We start from the raw sequence: 23,927 nt of genomic DNA, 5'->3' as shown, positions 1-23,927 counted from the left end.
CCACCTCAGAGGAGACAAACTCCACTTTTTCTAGACAGGACAACCTATGACACTTGGCATCTCCTGGTAGTCTTTGAAATGACACATGGCGCAGGATGGATAGGGTGACACATGGCAGATAAATGGGATGACATGTGGCGGCTTCTGAAGGTAGCCCCACACTGACACTTGGCATGGAAATGGGAGGAGAGAGAAATGACAAGTGGCACCAATCCAGGGGACAAGGCTCCTATATTTTTGGGTTTTTCTCAAAATTCAAATTTTTCAAAAGGAAAGCTTGTGTGACACCACCTCAGTGTGGGTCCCACATTGCTTCTTTATTGAAATAAGGATAAAACCACAAAACCTCTTTTTGGAATTTTTATAAAATCTGGACTAATGGGCAAAACAGGAATTTTGGAAAGAGTTGGCCCTTGTAGGGCGATTTTGTAAAAGGAGGATATTTGAAATTGTAAAAAGGGGCAAAATCTGAGGTGAAGTGACTGAAATCCATATTGAAAACTATCGAGATGGTTTTCCTGAGGAAATATTTTGAAATTCAGAGTCCTGGGGGTAAAATGAGAAAAAATGATAATTTTGAAGACCCAGGGTTTTGAAATCAATTTTGAAAAGAGTTAAAATTCTAATCTGGATTGAAGATTTTGAAATCGAGAGTTCTGGACCTCGAAATGACATGTTGTGCCGTGCAGTGATTTGAAATGCTCATGCAATGATATGCAATGTCATGTCTTATGAAATGCAATCTTGAATCAAGACTTTGGAGATGTCTGTCTCCTGTCAGGAGTAAAATCTTGAACATCTGAGATAAAAATAGAGAAAATTTGAGAGTTGCAGATGAAATTTGGACTTTTGCAAGGTCCGAGCTCAGAAAATGACCATTTTGCCCTCCAGCGATTTCAGAGGCTGGATGATGATGTTTGGTGGAGATGTCGGGGAGGTGAGTGAAAATTTGGGGTGTTTACATTTGTCTACCGTTTTATATGTTTTAAGAAGTTTATTATGTTTTATGATCGGATATGGATCCAATTATGAAATTATATCTAAAATCATGAATTTTGGCCATGAATATGAATTTGGAATTGGATTTTTGCCCCAAATATGGATCTCAAATTTGATTTTTACTCCGAATATAATTTTTTGCTCCAAATATGTATCTCAAATTGGATTTTTGCCATAATATGAATTTTTGCTCTGAATATGGATTTTTGCTATGAAAAAAAAAAAGGTTAGGGAAGAAAAAGCGAAGATATTGAGAAAAGCACATGACCTCAAACATATCCCAAAATATTAAGAATACCCTATTATACTGAAACCCAGAACAAACACCCGGTTATAATGAAAGGGAAAATTTATTCTTCGAGAAAAATAAAAGTGAAAGAAAGAATCACTATGGAGGGAACCTTCTCTGATTGTTTTAACCTTGAAGAGAGAACGCTAAGCTAACATGTATTATGAAAACATCAACCATGGAATTTTTGCAGTGCCACAAAAGAGATCCTCCTCACAAAACAGAACCAACCCATCAGAAGTGACATAGAGAGGGAGAAAACTGTGAGAAGAAAGAGCAATTGTGGATGGGGAGGAGAAGGTTTATCCGCCATGGGGACACAAGAAAGAAAGATGAAACAACTCAGGTTTTTGATGAGACAACAAATACCCACCATGAGGAAAAATAACATAAATTTAAAGATGAATAAAACCATGAAAACTTTTCCCAACCAGAAAAACAAAAACTCAAAATATATATATTTTTATAGAACCTTAAATAACTTCGGAAAGGAAAAAAGAAGAAGCAAATGCTGCATTTTTTCTCTCCAAGGAAGATCACCCATCATCAGAAAAGTTGCAAAAGGGCAGCAAGAAACCCCGGTTTTTCGAGTTTGAGCGCTATGAAGGAGAGAGTACTATTCCTGTTCATTTTTGGTGCACCCATCAATGCACATTTTTTTTTCGTCCCCTCTGTTCGTGTTCATTTTGTAACAAGGGGGGAGGTGGATCGACAATTACACTATATATTGAACGTGGTAGACGGACGGAATGTCGTCTGCCTCATCCCATTCTCAGTGGAATTTGGATCCCGATCTATGGCAGTGACTCCATTTATATTTGGAGTGGGTTATGTGAAGAATGATTCTTGGATCTGATCCATTTGGGCCATATACAATTAACAGAAAAGATCACACAAATAACATATTTTTCGGGCATTTTTTTAAGGATCACGAAAAAATATATACGAATATACATTTAAGGGAGGTTTTGTCTTAGCTGATGTGGGGAACGATATATGGGGCGAACTTAGTGAGGTTCGCTTGTGCAAAATGTAAAAATGTCCTAAAAAGTTGTCTATTTATGGTTTTGGACACAAAGCATATTTTCAAAAATTCTAAGGTAATTGAAAAAAATAGGTCATATTAGTTATACAATATAGTTGTTTTTTTATTTTATTTTCCTAGATTTTCAAAGTTTAAGAGATATGATACACAAAAAGGGTCTCTCTTAAATTTGAACCCAAGTTTTGCAAAAGTTGTCCTTTATCGGTAGTAGAGAAGAAATGACTTTGGCTTGCACGAGCGACATCCCATCAACTTCAAAATTTTTTATTTTTAAAAGAAAGAGTAGATACCAATAAGGGGCTCCGCTTGTTGCTATGAGCAATTAGTTATTGCCACCTTGTGTTGGGAGGTTGCAAGTTCAAAACACATGGTACGGATGTATAATTAGTGGGGGTCTGATTAACCCAAGTTTGCTTATTCGAAAAAAAAAGGTAGGTATATCTCTGGATCGTTTGGATGTCTAATGCTCCGTATAACTAATTTTAAGTGACAAGGACGTAGATGGAGGATAAAAGTAACTGCACTGACTATTATCTTGAATATTTTAAACCTAATGCGACTAAACGTAAAATGGAAGTAGGTGAGCCGCTATATGCTATGTCACACGGATACGGCTGTAGATACGGATAATTGTTATGAAGTTTACAGTGCAACCAGAGAATCCAAAAGGTCTGTCAAAATGGAGTATCCGTGTGACATATGCTATGCAAACGATTACCCCCCTTGAAAAAGAATTTCCTTAGAAGGCTCTTGTCGAGCTCAAGGAGGCAGTTTGCCGACTTTCATGTGCATCCGTCCCGAACCGTGCTGGACCTATGGCTTGTAGGCTCAAACGTAGCAGCAGATAGATAGATGCCGTGGCACACACAGCACTTATCCTCTTAGAGAAACTGCTGGACGAGCAAATGAAATGCAATCTCAGTGCCGTTCGTTTGGGACGAGTCTCGTGAACTGTAGGTGCCGGGAGACTCTTTTCAACACAAAAGGGTTGTCGGTGGTCGCCTATCGCAGCAAACGGTGGTGGTGGGGGTGCGATCGAGGCAGAAGATCGTTCGCTCGTAAACAGAGTTTGGGGTTTCCATCTCGTTCTCGACTCCGCTCATCCTTTTGCGTCTCCAGTAAGAGAGGAATGAACGCCCAACCCGAGCAGGCCGTCCGGAGGTTGAAGGCCATCGACGCAACGCCCGAGAATTTCGGAGAGTTCGGTCAGGTGATCGAGCCATCCCAAGACGGCCAGGAGTTTGGCGCTCACGATGCCCAGCTCCAACTCCACCAGGGCGTCCCCAGGTCCCCCTCCATCCACTCCATTCCCTTCTTGTACCGCTATTTTTTTTTGGATTCTCAACAAATCGGTGTTTATGTCTTTCCTTCTTCTGGCTTGTTTCCTTTCTTTGTCGCGTCGTGGTTCTGGCTGTGATTTGTGTCCATTTCAGTTTTCGGCAGACGGTGGTCAAAATTTCTCCGTTTTTTTCTTTTTTTGTAGATGGATGTTTTCTCTCTTCGTACAAGAAGCTGAAATCGATTTTGATCGGCATTTTGCGATCGCCGGAATGCATTTGTTTCATGCGGAATTGGGTCTTCACTTCTTTTCGATTGTCCGGATACTAATGCACCCACTTACTCAGAAAATAAGGGATAAGTTGGGGGGGTTGCTTTGTGGACATCAACCAAACGATCATAAGATCCAACACCAATTGCACCAATTGAAGAAAAATATTTTTGTTGAAGAAAATTCAGACAAGATATTGTCCTCTTTTTGAGGACTATGGAGCACAAGCTCAATCACAGGATAAGATGATGGACATCTCTTCCTTCTCCTTCTACTTCCTTATATATATATATATATATATATATATATATATATATATATATATATATATATATATATATATATATATATATATATATATATATATATATATATATGAAAAACTACCCAATAAAAAACCTCCCAAACCTGCCCACTAAGAAACATTTATCTGATTTTCTGTGTTTTATGGAAATTCGGACCTTACAGATGTGATCTATGCACTTGTTTTTATAGGAATCGGTTCTTGGAGCATTTGATTCAGATGCATGGATATGTTTTTATAAGGTTTCAAAAATCAACGGCCTACAATTTCATAAATTTTCAAGGCTGCAAATACCATTTTTTTCATCCAAAATGCATGATCCAAGTGTCTATTTCTAGTAAATCAATCATGCTGAACACATCTGTAAGGTCAGAATTTCGAAAAAATGCTGAAAATTCTATGGGTAGATTTTCATATATATATATATATATATATATATATATATATATATATATATATATATATATATAGGGTAATACATCCGTGCTAAATGGGCACGATTCTAAATGAAACATGCTATTTGATTTTCATTTTTTTTTTCAAATTTCTGACCTTACAGATGTGATCTATATGCTTGTTTTTATAGGAATTAGTTCTTGGAGAATTTGATTCCGATGCATGGATAGGTTTTTATAAGGTTTCAAAAGTCAACAACCTACAATGTTCATAAATTTTTGATGTTCTAAATACTATTTTTTTTCATAAAAAATGCATGATCCAAGTGTCAATTTCTAGTAAATCAATCATGCTGAACACATCTGTACGGTCAGAATTTTGAAAAAACCACCGGAAATCCAATAAAATGATTCATTTAGCACCGTGCCATATTTAGCATGGATGTATTACCCTATATATATGTTTTGTTTCACATTCAAGAAAGGGGACTGTTCATAGGCCTGCCCAGACCATTCCAATAATGATGGAAGGGCAACAATCACCTTAGTATTCTTTCCAGCTACTTCAGGGCAACGACTGTATTTGTCTGCTCTCTAACTGCTGCAAAATTTCTATTTCTACTCGCACAAACACCTTATCATTTCCACCACCTTAATAAAGCAACCACATCAGCCGAAGGTCGTACTATCATAATCAAGGGGTCTCGGGTTCGAATCCCACAGGGACTATCTTCTAGCTTGACTATCAAAAAATGAAAAAGCAAACTCTTCCTCAGGATTGGAAGTTAGGGAAATTTTGCTGAAGTTTATGTCAAATTTCTCACGCGGCAACTTCTAGAGCCATGCCTTTCCAATGAACTAGCACTTTTGTGACAGCTTTATTATGACATTCAGCCATTCGACTATCCCAAATTGCATGAGGTTCTTCTTGGAATCCTCCATCCTATGCCATAGTGGGTAGGTTTATTTGTGCTATGATTTTAATTTTTCTCCTCTATACTTCTCTTCAAACAAGAAACATGAAAGACAGTCTTGGATTTTTCTGGCAAGTCTAATCAACAACCCACAGGTCCAATTTATCCAATGATTCTATATGGCCCCTGAAATCTAGGCGAGAGTGTCTCACAGTTATGCCTGTTATACAATTGTAAGTGCAGATATACCGGATCACCTACAACATTTTGATCTGTTTTTACCTGCGTGTTTCATTTCATGTTGAGCTGCTACTGGATTTCCTTTTTTCATAATGCAAGCTCCCAATCCCTATCTCCTAGCTCAACTTCCAATTAATTTGCATTTACTCACCTTGAAAGTCGTAAGGGGTTGTCCAAGGCAGTTTATGTTGTCATCTTTGTGGATGAATGAAAGATGTGTCTGTAAAGAAGCGGCTTTGAATATATTGGGTTCAATAATGAACCAATACACATGCACATGAAGTGCGAATATACCCACTAAAGGGAAAACACAAGCACATAATGTGCTAACACATAAACCCACAAAGGGGCAAAAATGCCTATAAGGCATAAGTTAATATCATTGAAGAAAATAAGGGTGTAACACCCATTACATGGAGCAAAAGCTCCTTATTGGAGTGAAGAATACAAAGGGGAAAGCCCCTATTTATAAGCACAAAAAGGGACCACCTTGGGGGCTCCCAAAGGAGACGTTGGAGAGCCCCCAACGGTCACATTTGTGACCGTTGGGGGCTCCCAACGTCTCTATTGGGAGGCCCCCAATATGGTACGAATACGAAAAACAAAAATATCTTTGCACTTTACTCAAATGGAACATTCCTAACAAGGTGCAAAATTATAACTTATGCATAGAAATTTGAAGCACAGGATAAGATAATTACTTTAGCATGAAAATAAAATTTAGAAAACCAAGGTTTCAAAATCATATATCATGTTAAATAGTGGGCGGAAACAAATTGCAAAAATGCATAACGCATTTATAAGGTCCAACATTGGACAAACACAACCCCATAATGGGGAATAACACAATGGTCCACTAAGGGACACCACAAGAAGCCTACGAAGAGGCGTAAGTTATATAAACTTCATTGAATGAGGGCCTAAAAGGCCAAAATGAGCATATGCATATACTATCATGAAATGAATCAACACTTAAAAGAAACATTAATGAACATGCCCCAAACGTATAGAAAGACAAGGGTTATTGATTTTAGCAATTCCTTTGAAAGCGATTTCAAGAGGGAAATGCTTCAAGAGCATAAAAAGAGTGTATGAAGCACAAGATTTCAAAAAGATTTTAAATCCATTTAAGAGGCAAAATAATGAGTGTTATTTGAGTAGAGAACCTCACACTTTTAGGAAAATCTCACTCAAATGACAAAAAAACTCATTTTGCATATAAAAAAGTGGCCAAAAAACCATAAGCACTTAATATATAGATTAAATGCCAAAATATTGATTTGATTTTAAAATATGCATATCAAAGATATGATTCACTTGTAAAAAGAAAGCAAAAAATGAATGTAATTTCATAACTTTCAACAATAGTTCATCCACTACAAGCAACTACTTCATTAGTCCTCCAAACCCCATAAATCAAGTGTATAAGCTACTAGATCAAGAATATAAATATAATGCCATTAAAGGCCAAATGACACACGCAAAGGTGTGCAAAAGAACCTCTTGTCTACATGTAATAATACTTGAAATGAGTGCATCAACGATAAGAACAAGAGAATACACGCCAACATGGACCAAAAACATCTCTTGTCTACGTAAAAATACACTCAAGACCAAGTATGTTCAGCTATTAGAACAAGAGTATGAAGCCAACCATGGGCTAAAAACACAATACATCTATTGTCTACATAAAATGACACTTGAATTGAGTGAAAGAAGCCAACCATGGGCATACATCTCAGCGACTAGAACAAGGACACAAATGCCAACCTGGACTAAAATCACACACCATTGTGTCAATCAACGTGCCTTGTCTACATATAATAACACTCAAGACAAGTGTGTTCAACTACTAGACCAAGAGAACAAAAGCCAACAAAGGGCTACCAACACACAAAGGTGTAATAAAATTCTTGTCTACATATGATGACACTTAGATATGAGTTATAAAAGGAGAAGACTTTTGAGGCAATAAAACTTGTAATGACAAACATATAAATAAAACCTTGAATCAATAGAACAATATTTTTCAAAAAAGAATACCCATATTTTGGAATAAACTATGTAAAAGTATCTTCAACAAGATACTACAACCGATAAAACAATATTCTTGAGAATAAATGTGTGAACATACGCACACCAAGAACACTTGTGCACAAAAGCACGAAATCACAAATGTGCAAATGCACTCATAAGTTTCATAAACAATAAAAGGTTGGGCAATAATCCCTAAAACCTTGATTTTAATATACCTTAAAACATTTAAGGTTTCAAAACACCATATTTCCATCACATATATAAATAAGAGCATCCATAAGATCAATGACCAAAATCAAACGAGTGACACACTCATAATTAGAGATCATATACCAAATCATTCTAGAGTCCTAAGGTACCCATAACTCACCTCAATCACCATCTATAATATGGCAAGTGGACAATCTAAAATGACATAACACAAGGTGCCCATAACTCACATTAACAATTATCTCTAATATAACAATAGGGCCATAAAAAAGGATTGATGCATCATATACCTTGTGATGGATAGAAGATAAATGCCATAAAAGGGCAATGAACTCTTAGGGAAAACATTTTCCAAATATGTGATTTTACAAAGAGGGCCGACTCAAAGGTCCAACATAATTAATCACAACAATATGCCATATAACAATAATGTTGCATATATACGAAATTATGTTCAATCATGATTATTATAAAAAGACTTAATAAACACAACATGAAATATTTAAGCTATGTCATGTGTGAGAAAGGAATTGGAATAATCCAAGAAACAAATCAAGCCTTTATAATTTGCAATTATATGTATACCAAGATGTAAAATGACAATAATCTTAAATGTGCAAATTTAGGACAACATGTACCAAGATATTGCAAAAACATTTATAATGATAAAAGAAACAATCTTACAAGTCCATTAAGGGATAAAAACAAACACAAGCCCTAAAGAAGGCAATAAAAGCATCTCTTTATTGAAAAGAGAGTACCATGTGAAAATGTCTATGAATAGACAATATGCATATAAGCATAAATATTTTATAAAAGAAGTGTACGAAGACACTCTTACAATCACTTGAACAAAATACGCAAAAAGCGTAATAAAGGCAAACATGCAATAATGCATGTCTTTCATAAAAAGGAACAAATGCTTGAGTCTCTCAAGCTTTAATTATGCAATTATATGCTTGATAAATGCAATTTAAGACAAAGAAGACCATATTATGGCCAATGTAGGCATCCTTAGAGATACAATCAAGAGGTTTTGAAACCTTATGTGAAAAATACAAACAAACATGTTTATAAAGTTGCATCATTAGAAGAAAAATAAAAAATTAATGAAATCTTTTATACCAAAGGATGCAATAGATACACTATGCATTCTATATAGTGTGAGAAGATTTTTAAAAGATCTTTCCTAATGAACACAATGGTTCATACAACATATTTATCACAAATAATTTTTCAAAATTCTTTAAATAAACCAAAACCATTGAGAGACTTTTAGGAGTTCATAAATATTTATCATTAACAAGAACTACTTAGGGTTCATAAAAAAGTAAACTACAAAGATTTAGATGTGAGAAATTCTCATACAAGAATTATATCAAAAATTTAGCAAAGATCATTAACTTATACAAGAATTATATAAGTTATCACAAAAAAATGCACTAAAAACCATACACAAGAGTTTTTAAACAAAGATCATTAATTTAGCAAGAAATTATATAAAAAGTTAACTTATAGGTTAATCACGAAATTCTTATGAAAAAATCATAAATCTCACATAATTGAAAAACAATTTTGCAAAACATAAATTACTATTATATGTGATGAGGAATCGATAAATATATAACCAAGAATTATAATAAACAAATTTACCAAATTTAAAAGGAGATATTTTAAAATATACAAACACGCGAAATGTGAAAGAAAATGATTCAACTATCAAAAACACTAAATGTGCAAGAAAAATAGTTTCATAATGCATAATATGTTAAGAAAAGAGATACATACCGAAAACTTCTAAAAAGGAGAGGAACAATGAATACTTACCATTTCTTGAGCACCACGCTTTCCGTTGCACCAGGAGACAACCCCATCTTAACCTTGCTCTGATACCATGTAAAGAAGCGGCTTTGAATATATTGGGTTCAATAATGAACCAATACACATGCACATGAAGTGCGAATATACCCACTAAAGGGAAAACACAAGCACATAATGTGCTAACACATAAACCCACAAAGGGGCAAAAATGCCTATAAGGCATAAGTTAATATCATTGAAGAAAATAAGGGTGTAACACCCATTACATGGAGCAAAAGCTCCTTATTGGAGTGAAGAATACAAAGGGGAAAGCCCCTATTTACAAGCACAAAAAGGGACCACCTTGGGGGCTCCCAAACGAGACGTTGGAGAGCCCCCAACGGTCACATTTGTGACCGTTGGGGGCTCCCAACGTCTCTATTGGGAGCCCCCCAATATGGTACGAATACGAAAACCAAAAATAAAAAAACAGAAAATAAAAGAAATATTACAATGCATATTCCAATTGGAATATGCGTAAAATGACAAATTACAAGAATACCCTTGAGGGTATTTTAGGAAGAGAAAATATATATATTTATATATATATATATAAAAATAGAGATAATATATATATATATATATAAATAGAGATACGTATACATATATATATGTATACGTATCTTTATATATATATATATAAATATATATATATATGTACATTTAAGGATTATATTTCAACATACATATATGTGTATGAGTACACATATTTTATCAGTGTCATGCCACCATCCTACAGTTCTTTGGTTTTGTCTGTTGCCAAACATTGTAACTAACTTTCCAAATAGTGATTAACCTCCTCAGTCTGGTCATTTGTTTATGGATGTACTGTACTTGTTCAATTGAGTGTCCTGTAATAGCAAAAAATTTCATCATAACTCGCTTATAGAAATCACATTTCTGTCATGAAATGTACAACCAGGCAATACCTTTGCCACAGTTACTGATGTATAATGATGTGATTATGGTGAAAACTATGCACGCTTTGGTAATAAGAATAGATCTCTTTCAAATGTGATGGGAAGCCCTCCTATGAAGTCTGTTGAAATATCTGCCCATATTTGATCAGGTATGCATAGACACAATTGTTTCACCCATATTTTGTTGAGATATTGCATTTTGTCACAAATTTTTCGATGTCCTCACTTAGGCCATCTCAATGAAACACTTGTGTGAATCATAAATGTTTCTAATCTTGGATCCTTTTCATGCTGAAGAGGAGAGAAAGATAAAAGGAGATGCATGATTGAAGAAAGAAAGGTTCTATAATGGAGTGTTGTGGGATGTCCTCTCTTAACAATATATTGATCACGTTTCGACAAACTCTTTTACACAGAAGTTGTACCATCATAAAAATTACAATAAAACAAAAAAAATGTGTATTGTAGGGTTAACTACAATAACCAAATTCACTGTGGTGAAAGGATGCAAGATACATTCTCAAAACCCCCCAATCAAACCAATCAAGGTTCATGACTATCGAGTGGTTTCCTCTTGATTATTGAATTGCATGCACACAGAGGGCTTTGTTATAATATCTGCCACCTGAAACTTTTCATAAACAAATTTTGGCTCAAGTTCATTGATCTTCAATATTTTTGCCAAAAAATTGCTTACCAATCCTTGTAAGCTGTCTTATTATATTGAACCATATTCAATGAAATTGCAATGGCATTCCAAATATCACAATATTAGAGATTTCAAATGGATTAATGCAAGAGCTGAGAAGGTTCATACTCTATGTAATTTTGGCAGTTACTGGGGCTGTAGCTCAATACTCGGTTTAGTGCTAGATCCTGCCATTATCCTGTGTTTTCTATTACTCCAAGAAACAAGTGTGAACTTAAAGAGATACAATAGCCAGATCAGCATCTATGTGAGTGACAATGATAACTTTGTGAGTATTTGAAGGCCTAAATTGTTGTTATTTGTAGACAAAATTGTTATTTGTAGACAAGGCCTTCAGTGGGTGTTCCTTTGATGTATGCTAATATTCTTTTAGTAGCATCCAAGTGAGTTCTTTGTGCATCCATAGTTTGAGACATTTGATTTATTACATGTTTGGTTGGGTGAAGCTTAAAATTGTAATGCCCTAGCGATAAATTGTTATTCTTATGGCTTTTGTAATATGTCTCCTTCTGTTTATATATATATATATATATATATATATATATATATATATATATATATATATATATATATATACCCGATAGGGGTATTTTTGTACTTTTACATAGTTGTTTCTAGAAACAACTATTCTTTTCTTTTTCTATTTTTTCTTATTTCTTATTTCTTTTTCCTTTTTGTAGCTTGCAATGGGGGTCCCAACATAGAGTCGTTGGGCCCCCCAACAGTCATAAATATGACCGTTGAGGGCTCCCAACGACTCCATGTGGGTGAAAAGACGCTGACATTCACGACTGGGTCCAGACCCAATTCATTTTATCTAACTCTTGTTTTATTAAGAGTTTTATTTAAATACATGCTCATTAATGGCATGTTATAATTTTAACATACAATGTAATGGGTATTTTCGTACCCTAAATATTGTTCCTATGCATACTTAATGAGAAAAACAAGCAACCGAATACCCTATTGGGTTTTCTGCAACTACCGACGCCTCTCTCCCTCTCTACTCTTATTCCTCTTATGATTGACGGTCGAATACCATTTTCTTACATGGTATGAAAGCTTCAGATCCTTCGTTGAAGATCGTGACCTCCTAGAGCATTCAATCCAGCCCCTTTGTTCTCTTATAAGGTATTTTTCTTCTCTTCTTTTCCCTTCTTTCACTGTTTCTTCTTATAAGGCATTCAATTCAATTCGATTTCTTCTTCTCCTGTTTGTTTCTTCTCTCACTGTTTTCTTTTATCTTTCATCCTGCTGTATCTTGATTTCACCCCTACAAAACTCTTACCTAACCACGCAAATTCAATGTTTGCGTGATTTCAAAGATTGAAATAATGTCAAACTCGTCCTTTCCTCTCTCCCATATTGACGTCAGTACAGAATCTAACTTGCTGTTCTGCCTTGATTGATTAACACGACTCTATCTCTGTTCTATTTTGACATTTTCTCTTTTAGAAAGAAGATACGTTAAAGAAAACATGTTATTTTCATATTAACGTGTTTTCTTACTGATTGAATATTTATTTTTTCTCAAAGTAGTTTTTTCTTTACTGCATATTCTGCCTCGGGTCCGCAGGTTAAAAAAAAAGGCAGCAGAGTTCTTTGAAATTCATTGTTCTAAATTTTTATTTTGTTTACTCTAAAGTGACTTCTCTTTTCGGTATCTTAATCCTCCTCATTTTTTCGCTCCCCATTGACTATGAATTTATTCTCTTCTTCGCAATCTAGCCTTTCTTCCAACTTTCTCAGTCAGCTTGTGTCTGAGAAGCTGAACAATTTCAATTTTCTAACCTGGAAAAGACAAATCATCCCATTCATAAGGAGTCAGGATCTTTCTGAACATCTGGATGACTCTGTTCCTGTTCCTCCAGAGTTCATATCACAAGAAGGCAAGAATGGGGAGGGTGACACTTTAATTACCTTTGTTAGAAATCCAGATTATGTATCCTGGATGAAGCGAGATCAGGCTTTGGTTGCCTACATCACTTTCACTCTGTCACAGGAGGTACTTGTGGCAATCCCTGATGACTGCTCAGCTATGCAGTTGTGGCATCGTCTTGTTCAGACATATTCTCAACTTTCTCATGCTAGAATTTTATTTTTAAAGAAGGAGTTTCAAATGCTAAGGAAGGACTCCATGACCGTCATGGAGTACTTAAACAGAATGAAGACTATCACAGATCAGTTAGCCATCGTGGGTTGCGCGGTCAGTGACAAAGATATGGTGCAACAGACTTTAAGCGGGTTGAGACCTGATTATCACATGATGGTTACTTTTTTGCTGTGTTTGCCTGAATTACCTACATTTGAAGACCTTCATGCTAAACTCTTACTATATGAGATGACCTTGAAGGGATTCTCCGAAGGAATTCACAACCCCATTGGAGCACACAATGTTCTTGCCACAAGAGTTACCTATGGTCGAGGATGTGACATGTATGAATCTCGGGAGAGGGGAGGTCAAGAGAAGAATGGATAAGGAGCCCGTGGAATATTACCTACTCCCAGTATGCCTCCTAATTTGCAAAGGCAAAGGACAATACCTACCTGCTTTCTCTGCAACAAATGGGGCACATCAAGGCAAATTGCTGGTATAACCCGCAAAATAGAGGAAAACAATTGGAGACAAGAAAGGGCACAGATACATTAAAGAATACTGGAGAAGTCAAATAGTTGTTATTATCTGCCTTGGCTGAATTGAATATCAAACAGAATGATTAAGGTACTTGGCATGCTGATTCTAGTGCAACCACTCGTCACTGGTGATGCTGGTAAGCTCCTAAATCTTGTTTCTTATGTTGGTAGAAACAGTATTGTCACTGGAGATGTGTCTCATCACCATATTTCGCATATTGAAAATTCTATAATCCCTATGTCCAACTCTTCCCTTGCTCTTTCAAATGTCATTCATGCTCCTAATATCAAGAAGAATATTGTTTCAGTCTCTAAGCTTGTAGATGACATTAATGCTTCAGTTGAATTTACTCATTTTTCTTTTCATATTAAGGACCTTCACACGAGGGAAATGTTCGCTGAAGGAAAATGACAAGGGAATATGTACGTGTTTCAAGAGAATCCTTCATCTCGTGTTCAATCTGTTGATTCCACCTTGAAGCTCAGATCATCGTCATCATCTTCAGTTCCTCCTGAGAGTTTTCTTAATATTTCTGAATGTATTGAGCCGCATCTTTGGCATGGTCGTCTGGGTCATTGTAGTAGTCGTTTTCTTGATAAGCTTGTTTCAAGCAGTCTTATTCCCAAGTCAAGTCTGAATTTAAGTGTCGATAATAAAAAATGTTCTAGTTGTCTTCAGTGTAAGAGTCGTGTTCTTCCATTTCATTCCATTAATAAAAGAGCTTAAAGACCATTTGAAATTATATGTTCTGATGTTTGGGGTCCGGCTCCAGTTCCTTCCATGTCTGACACTAAATATTATCTTATTTTTATTGATATCTATTCTCGATATACATGGATCTTCTTTATGAGAAGTAAATCTGAAACCTTCAAATTGTTTCAGAATTTTCATTCCTTTGTTCAAAATAAATTCTCTGAGAATATTACTTGTTTCCAATGTGATGGAGGGAGTGAGTTCTCTTCAAATGACTTTATTAATTTCCTCCAAACAAATGGAATAAGTAGGCAGGTGTCTTGCCCTCATACCCTTCAACAAAATGAGATTGCTGAACGAAAGCATCGTCATATCGTCGAAAGTGCAATGAGCATAATGCATGATAGTAATCTTTCAGCTAACTTCTGGGCAGAGGCTTTTCATACAACCTATGTCATAAATCGCTTTCCCATGAACATCTTGGAAAACAAATCACCCTATTTCTCTTTGCATGGTGTGCATCTCAGTTCATGCATGAACCGTGTATTGGACATATGGAAGCTGTTAAACGTATTCTCCGATATTTGAAGGGAACTATTGGGGATGGTCTTTTATACAGAAAGAGTATGAGTGAACATCACATGCATGAACTTCTTGTTTACACAGATGCAGACTGGGCAGGAGATCCAGATGAGCGTAGGTCAGTCTCAGGATATTGTGTTTTCGTTGGCCTAAATCTTGTCTTGTGGAGCAGTATGAAACAAAGGGCTATTGCCAGGTCAAGCACAGAAGCTGAATATAGATCAATGGCAGCTGCTACAACTGAAGTAACATGGATTAAACATCTGTTGGCAGAAGTAGGAGAATCGATATCTAAATGTATTCTCTTATCTGATAATCAAAGTGCCATCAACATGTCATTTAATCCTATCCACCACAGTCGTGCCAAGCATATTGAAATTGATCAACATTTTGTAAGACAGAAAGTTGAAGAGAAGGAAATTAAACCAGAATTTGTTCGGACTGCTGATAAAGTTGCTAACTTGTTTACCAAAGTCTGACTTGTTTACCAAAGTCTTTATAAAGGACAAATTTTGAATGTTGAAAGGCAAGTTGTTCATGGTTCAAAACCATGTACAACTTGAGGGAGGATGAAAAGAAGTCACCATTCACGATTGGGTTTGGATCTTATCCAAACCCAATTCACGTCTATTTAACACATGTTCATTAAGTTCATTAATGGCATATTGTAAATTCCCCTTGTTATGTAATGGGTATTTTCGTACCCTAGTAATTGTAACATCCTATATCTAAATGGAAGCCAATACAACAACCTCTTATTGAGGATTCTGCTGCTCTCACGTGTTTTCTCTTCAACCTGTGTTCTCTTCAACCTGTGTTCATTCTTGTGTATGACAGGAGGGATCCACGATTTCTATTACAAGATTCATTGGATGGCAAAGGTGTGGAATTCAAAAGAAAAAGAATCATAACACACCCAACACTGCGGCGGTTTTCGAATCCGTGCATATCTTCGAGACTGATTCAATTGAATTGTATCTATAGGTTCAATTGCAGTAGGAGTAGATTCTGACAAGGTAGGTGGAGGAGCAACAAGAGGAATCTGACCAACATGAGTAAATTGGGAAACATCTTCCTCTGGGGCACTATGGCGATGCCTGTGGTATGTTTTTGGATATAAGTTGAATAATGCATGTGTCTGGGACTGATTGACATCTCCAGTAATAGTTGGTGCAACATTATGATCAACACATGTAGTAGATGATATATCATCACTTTGCTGTCCATTGGTTGCTGATTTTTCTGGACTTGGTGAAACACGTGATGGCCAAAAAAATGAGGGTCACTCATGTGGGTGGATTGGGCGGGGATGGTTCTTGTCATTGTTGGTAGCATCAAATTCATTTTCATGAAAAGTAACATTGTAAAGTCTAATTTTTTTGGATTTTTCAGAAATAATAAGGGATTATTCTCAGTATTTTTATGAGAAATTCATCGATAGTTATTAATCGATGATCTTTTGGATGTTTATTAAGTTATTTAACTTATACGAGCTTTTTGGACACTTATGGATTGGATCTCGAGGGGGGTGAAATTCCACTAGAGGGGGTGTGAATAGTGAAATACTGTAATGATCGATAAAATAAAAATAAAATGCAATAAGGCACAACACATAAAACACAGAATTTATACTGGTTCGGTCAATCCCCAGACCTACATCCAGTCCCCAAGCAAACCACTTGAGCTTTCCACTATAACATCCGAGTTACCGGATAAATAGTACAACACCCTCTTCCTCAGAGGTCTTCTTCTCTCAACAGAGAAGGGGCACACCCTCTTTCACAGAGGTCTTCTTCTCTCAACAGAGAATGGGCACACCCTCTTTCACAGAGGTCTACTTCTTTCAACAAAGAAGGAATACAGTGAATAACAGAAAGTTACAATACTTCCTATAGAACCTTCAGAATGATATGAATGCACGAATGAAGGATTCTCAGAATGTTCTGTTCTTTTCACTCAGAAGATACTCTTTGTCAAAGAGCTATTCTTGACTTTTTCTCTTTCTTTTCTTTTTCTTTTTCAAGGCTCTCTTTCAAATATCGAATAGGAATTTTTCTCGTTGTAAGCTCACATGTCCTTGTGAAATAAGTAATTTGATTGTGTTTATATAGCCTTAGAAAAATAGTCGTTGCCTTTTTGAAATGATAGTCTTTTTGGGATGTGAGATGTCAAGTCATTTCAAAAAAAACATCTTTATGGATTTTCGAAAAAGTCTTCTTTCCATAAAAGTAGTATTTGGGGTACACTAGTCGTTGTAATATTTTAGGTATGATATATTTTATGTAAAAAGTCTTTTTCTTATAATAGTACATTGAACGGTTGGATGTGTAAGCCATCATGTAGTTTTGTCTTTATTCTAATTAATGATTTGTAGTACTTAAGTATTTTATTTAGAAATTGTCACTTCTTTACTTAAATGAGTGTAAGTACAATAAATGCTTTGAGATCTTTATTTGTAAATAGTCATTATCAAGAATTGCTTTATGATGTGCTATTTAATGTCTACAGAGAGAATGAAGATTTTAAGCAAGTCGACATTCTTGAGTGAAATTAAAATAGTTGTTGTAAAAAGATTTTTAGGGGAGGTATTAAATGTTTTACAAAGAGAATGATGACTTTGAGTAAGTCGACATTCTTGAGTTGTAAAAAGGTAACTAAAGTCTTTTCTAAACATATTATATTTGTTTTTCTTTGTCTAGCCGATTTCTATGTTTTGTCTTTTTCTTACATAGTTGAAATTATTTCTTTTTATTTCTTTTCAAGTTGTCTTATACATGATAGAATGTACAATTATTGCTTTTCGAAATCATGAGCTAATATGTCATGTCAAAATGCCTTTTCCATGAAGGTTTGTAAGAAGGTACAATTATTGGTTTTCAAAAAGGCGCTTTTTGAAACTATCGTATACTTTTATGAAATATAGCTTTTGGGAATGAGTGACTTTTATGATAAAGTATGCAATATGCATGCTTCTGAAGGTTCTGTTACATATGACTCTAAAGAAGAAAAAAGTCTTCATCTTGAGGAAGCCGATCTCTTTAGATGATCTTTAAGAATGCATGGCTCATCAAGCTTTTTCTTCAAGAAGTATGATTGCACCACGGTTGTACTTGAACAGTAGGTCTCCATCCTTTTGGGTGAGATATCCTTGCATCAAATATTCGTTTGATATATGGCAAAGCATATTCAATCATAATATAACATTTTTCAAGAATACATATTATCATATCATATTAAATCAAATATGACAGTGTATCATATTGTGTGTCATCAAAATATAGTTTCTCAACATTCTCCCTCTTTTTGATGATGACAAAATATGCTCCTCCTGTCAAAAAGATATTATGATAGTAATAATAATATCATAAGAATATTAAAAAATGTCAGAGTATTTTTCTCCACTATTGGAGACAGGGTTTTCTCCCCCTTTGTCATGAACAAAAAGGAGGGGATCAGAGTAAGTAGAGTTATTACAGACCAAATGGAAAAAATAGTTAAAGTTATTATAGACGACATGAAATGAAAAGTTCATTTTGTGCCGGATGAGAGGTGAAACTTCCTTAGTAATTCATCTTGGCCGATTTGTAGTGATGCTTGATTCTTGAGAAGGAGATCCTGGGTGTTCTGGACATTGACAAGTGCTGAGAAGATGTCAAGGTCAGAAGTTGCTGCTTGATCTGCTTCTTGAGGGCCTTCGTCGTCAGAGTTTAGGTGAGAGGACTCTTCCTCATGGAGAGAGGAGTCATCAAACATGCGGTTGGAGTGATAGACAATATCGGTGGCAAGAGGGATTTGGAAGAATTCAAGAATAAGGGTGATGAAGTACCCGAAGGGAAGAGACTGAAAGGTACGAAAGTTAATCATGTTATGGAAGATGACACTGGACCAGTTGATGGGAAAGGCACAAAAGATTGCATAAAGAAGAAGGGAGACTTCATTTGCAATAAATCCCCTAGAGGGCGACTTAGGGACAACATTGGAGGAAAGAATTTTGGACAACAACAGAGCATGAGGCTTTAAGTTGCTTTCATGCCATGGAAAGTGGGTGGAGCGAGTGGAGAGGAGGACTTTCTTAAACACGGTTTGGTCGAGAGGAACTATGTTGGGGAGCTCAATCCCGTAGGAAGAGATATTCAGAATGTGGCCTAACTTAGACATGTCGAAGGAGAAGACTTTTCCATGTACCATGGAAGTGATAGTAGAGTGATCATGGTCGACAGAAAGGTTTGTGTGGAACACTTTGATGAGATGGGGATAGATGGGCATTAATTGTGGAGAGGCTAGGACATGAATAAATTCGCAAAGAGATGCTTGTAAATCAAAAGATGGAAAGGCTGCAAGATGAACTAACTTGCCTGGTTGGATGGTCATGGAGTTTATGTAGTGATATGTGTGAATGAGATATGAAAATCTCAACTCCAAAGCTTCAAGCAAATTAATGTCGGATGTGGAAGAGGATGCCATTTGTAAGTACTTTTGATCAAAGAGAGACTTAAAAAGAAGAGCTTGGAAAGAGCGATAGCTTGTATGAAGATAGAGAAAATCGAGTGGAATGGTGAGGGATGAACCAATCTATTAAATAGAAGGAAGAAAATAATTGGGATAAGAAATGAATGACATTTGAAGTGAATGATTTTTATATTTTAGTTGAATAAGGAAATTCGTGAGTTGTAGCTTGTGAATGATAAATCAAATCAATTTTTAGAAGATAGTGTATTATATTAGTAGGTATGTCAAGAAGGACATAGTTTTAAATAATTTTTTTTACATAGAGAAAATTTTACTATGGGAGAGTTTATCGAATTGTGAGATGTGTCATGTATTGAGTATGGAGTGTCCTATAGACTTGATGTGTGATGAATGAATAAAGTCAAGAAGGTGAATAATCTATGGATTTCAAAGATTTTCGTGTGAGGAAGTGAAGAGATGTAAGGATTGTTATAGAGTGAAAGAAATAATGGCCTAATAAAACAAACAACTTTTTATATGATGTTTTTACTTTATGTGAAAGCATTCTAAATCCGTGAAGGAGTTTGGAATAAGACAAAAAGGATATATGAGTGAGAGTTGCAATAATTTCTTATTTAAGAAATTTTCTTATGGATATGCGTGAGAATAGTCATAAAGGACAATAATCACATGAGGTTAGATATGAGATGTATGACATAAAGTAAGGTTATGATTGACATGAATTGATGTTTTGCTTAAAGGACATGGTTTTAATGAATCTCGTTTGGAGGGAGTTCATGGTTTTTGAAAAAGATGATTTTTTTTGTAAAAAATAAAGGGGTCAATGGTTACGGATGGAGGCTTACTTCATATGAGAAAGAGAAAAAGAAAGGGTGGTACTAATAGTACTTATGAGAATAATAAAAAATGAAGGACAAGTTGTCGAGAATGAGTTTTTATAATAGTTTTTCATAAAAGGTGTGAATGACGAAAGAACAAAAATAGATTGTACTTAAGATATGATATAAAAGATGATATAGTAAATTTTATACGTGAAATATAAAAGAGCTTAATTTTGAAAAAGGTGATGAATAGAAAATAAGAAGGATAAACACTTGATTGTGACTCAAGTTTGAAAAACAATATTTCTCGTAAAGTGGTTTTATTATTTTTACAATATCATGTTGAAGATGGGCTAGCTTATCGTAAGAGAGGTTTTCACAAAAAGACAAAATTGATAAAAGGTGTTATGAGATGAGTGATGTGAACAATGTCATGATAGCTTTACTTAATGTAATTGGTTCTTATGGATATGTGTGAAAGGGAAATAGGACAAGGAGTTATTATTGATGTGTACTTGAAAGATGACAAATTGAAAGACATAAAGAATGTGTCATGATGAAAGTGTTTGGAGTATACGTGAATATGGAGACACAATTTGACTATAAGGAAAATGTATATGATAGATAAAAGAAAAGATCGATAAGAAGGAATCGGTTTTAAAATAAATACTTTATCAGAACTCATAAGATGTTTAATCCAAATAAGTGTGATTAATTATAAGTCACTTAATTTGCATATTCCTAATTCTCTTCTAATTCGTGTAAAGTCTTCGTGTTTTAAAGGTTTAGTGAAGATGTCTGCTAACTGTTGATTGGTGGATATAAATTCGAGTTTAATTATGTTGTTTAAGACTTGTTCTCTTAAGAAGTGATGTCTTATTTGAATATGCTTAGTTCGTAAGTGTAAAATAGGATTCTTAGATAAATTTATAGCACTAGTATTATCAAAGAAAATAGTTGTATTTTCAAAAATTAGACCAAAGTCTTTTAAAGTTTGTTTCATCCAGATGACTTGAGTGCATGCTAGGCTAACAACTATGTATTCAGCTTCAGTAGTAGATAAAGATACACAGTTTTGTTTCTTACTGAACCATGAAACTAGTGAGTGCCCTAGCATATGACATGTTCCACTTGTGCTTTTTCTGTTAGATTTACTTCCAGCAAAGTCAGCATCGCTGTATGAGATTAAATCAAATGTAGAAGATTTTGAATAAAATAATCCAAAATCAACTGTGTCTTTTAAATATCTTATTATTCTTTTTACAACTTTAAGATGTGATTTTTTTGGATTTGACTGAAATCTAGCACACAAGCAAACACTGAACATGATATCTGGACGGCTAGCAGTTAAATAGAGTAGTGATCCTATCATACCTCGGTATACCTTTGTGTTTACAGACTTACCATCTTCATCTTTGTCCAAAACAGTAGTTGTGCTCATAGGAGTATTCTTTGAAGCAGTTGAGTTCATGTTGAACCTCTTTAGAAGTTCATGAGCATACTTAGATTGATTGATGAAGACTCCATCCTTGGTTTGCTTAATATGCAGTCCAAGAAAGTAGGTGAGTTCTCCCATCATACTCATTTCAAATTCTTTCTGCATGGACTTAGAAAAGTCTTCACAGAGAGTGCTGTTAGTAGATCCAAAGATGATATCGTCCACATAAATTTGAACAATTAGGGTATGATAATTCACTATTTTCACAAATAGAGTAGAGTCTGCTTTGCCTACAGAAAAACCAGTTTTTAATAAAAAGGTTTTTAGTCTGTCATACCAAGCACGAGGTGCTTGTTTTAATCCATATAAGGCACGTTTTAGTTTGAAAACATGATCTGGATATTGTTCATTTTCAAAGCCTGGAGGTTGTTTTACATAGACTTCTTCATTTATAAAACCATTTAGAAAAACACTTTTAACATCCATTTGATATAGTTTGAAATTCATATAGCTTGCATATGCTAAAAACATTCTAATAGATTCAAGTCTAGCAACAGGAGCAAATGTTTCATTAAAGTCAATACCTTCCTCCTGGTTGTATCCTTGAGCTACTAGTCTTGCCTTGTTTCTTATAACATTACCTGTTTCATCTAGCTTGTTTCTGAAGATCCATCTTGTCCCAATGATCTGATGATCCTTTGGTCTTGGTACAAGATCCCAAACATCATTTCTTTGGAATTGATTCAGTTCTTCAGTCATGGCTAGCATCCAAAACTCATCGATGATGGCTTCATCAATCTTCTTTGGTTCAAGTTGAGAAATGAATGCCATGTTTGCAATCCGTTCCAGCTAAGCTCTAGTTTGAACCCCTTTGGTTAGGTCTCCCAAAATCTGCTTTTGAGGATGATCTTTGATTTCAACAAATGTTCTTTGATGATCATCTTCATTAGATTTAGCTGTGTTATCTAGGAATAAATCTGTACTTTCAACATCATCATCGTTAGTCTGGTTAAGAACAGATTGATCAATAGATTCACAAAAACTGACATGCATAGATTCTTCAATAGTATATGAACTCTTATTTAAAACTCTGTATGCTTTACTATGACTTGAATATCCTAAGAATATCCTTCAACAGATTTAGCATCAAATTTATACAGGCTATCTTTTATATTAAGGATAAAACATTTACATCCAAAGACTTTAAAATAGTCTATTCTTGGAGTTCTGTCATAGAATAATTCATAAGGAGTTTTATTTAATAAGTTCTTAATAAGAACTCTATTTGTTATATAGCATGGAGTATTAACAACTTCTGCCCAAAAAGATTTAGCAAGATTATTATGTTGGAGCATAGTTCTAGCAGATTCCTGAAGGGTTCTATTCTTTCTTTCTACTACACCATTTTGAGGTGCAGCTCTAGGAAAGGCAAAGTTATGAGAAATACCATGCAAGTTACAGAAATTTATAAAACGTTTATTATCAAATTCTCCTCTATGGTCACTACGGATTTTTATAATAGAACAAGATTTTTTATTTTGTAACTTTTTACATAAAATTTCAAATTCACAAAACGTATCACTTTTGTTTTTAAAAAATATAACCCAAGTAATTCTTGAGTAATCATCTACAATGACAAAGGCATATTTATTATGGTTAAGACTAGCTACTCTAGAAGGACCAAAAAGATCCAGGTGGAGAAGGTCTAAAGGTCTTTTACTTGAAACAATATTTTTTTATTTGAAAGATGATTTTGACAATTTTCTTAGTTGACATGCATAACAAAAGTAGTCCTTTTTAAAAGATATTTTAGGTAA

General features: G+C 35.0%; 1 protein-coding gene across 3 annotated transcripts in view; it reads left to right on the top strand.

Annotated features, from left to right (window-relative positions):
- The first annotated feature begins 3,074 nt into the window (after nt 1–3,074).
- The window catches only part of LOC149823503 (uncharacterized), a 130,663-nt gene continuing 109,810 nt past the window's right edge, over nt 3,075–23,927 (top strand). For 2 of the 3 annotated variants that reach the window (XR_016434772.1, XM_090018887.1), the window contains exon 1: nt 3,202–3,620. Coding sequence is in view for 2 of the 3 variants with exons in the window: in XM_090018887.1 (XP_089875013.1) it covers nt 3,244–3,620 (377 nt within the window). In the remaining variant the exon portion in view is untranslated. Of the gene's footprint in view, nt 3,621–23,927 lie in introns of all 3 variants that reach the window. The other variant, XM_090018888.1, reaches the window with a different exon arrangement.

This window comes from Nuphar pumila, chromosome 10, assembly GCF_984573655.1.
Source record: "Nuphar pumila chromosome 10, dmNupPumi1.hap1.1, whole genome shotgun sequence".
NCBI classification, from domain to species: Eukaryota; Viridiplantae; Streptophyta; class Magnoliopsida; order Nymphaeales; family Nymphaeaceae; genus Nuphar; species Nuphar pumila.
Note: the sequence above shows the minus strand (reverse complement) of the source record. Positions and strands in the feature narration are given on the sequence as shown.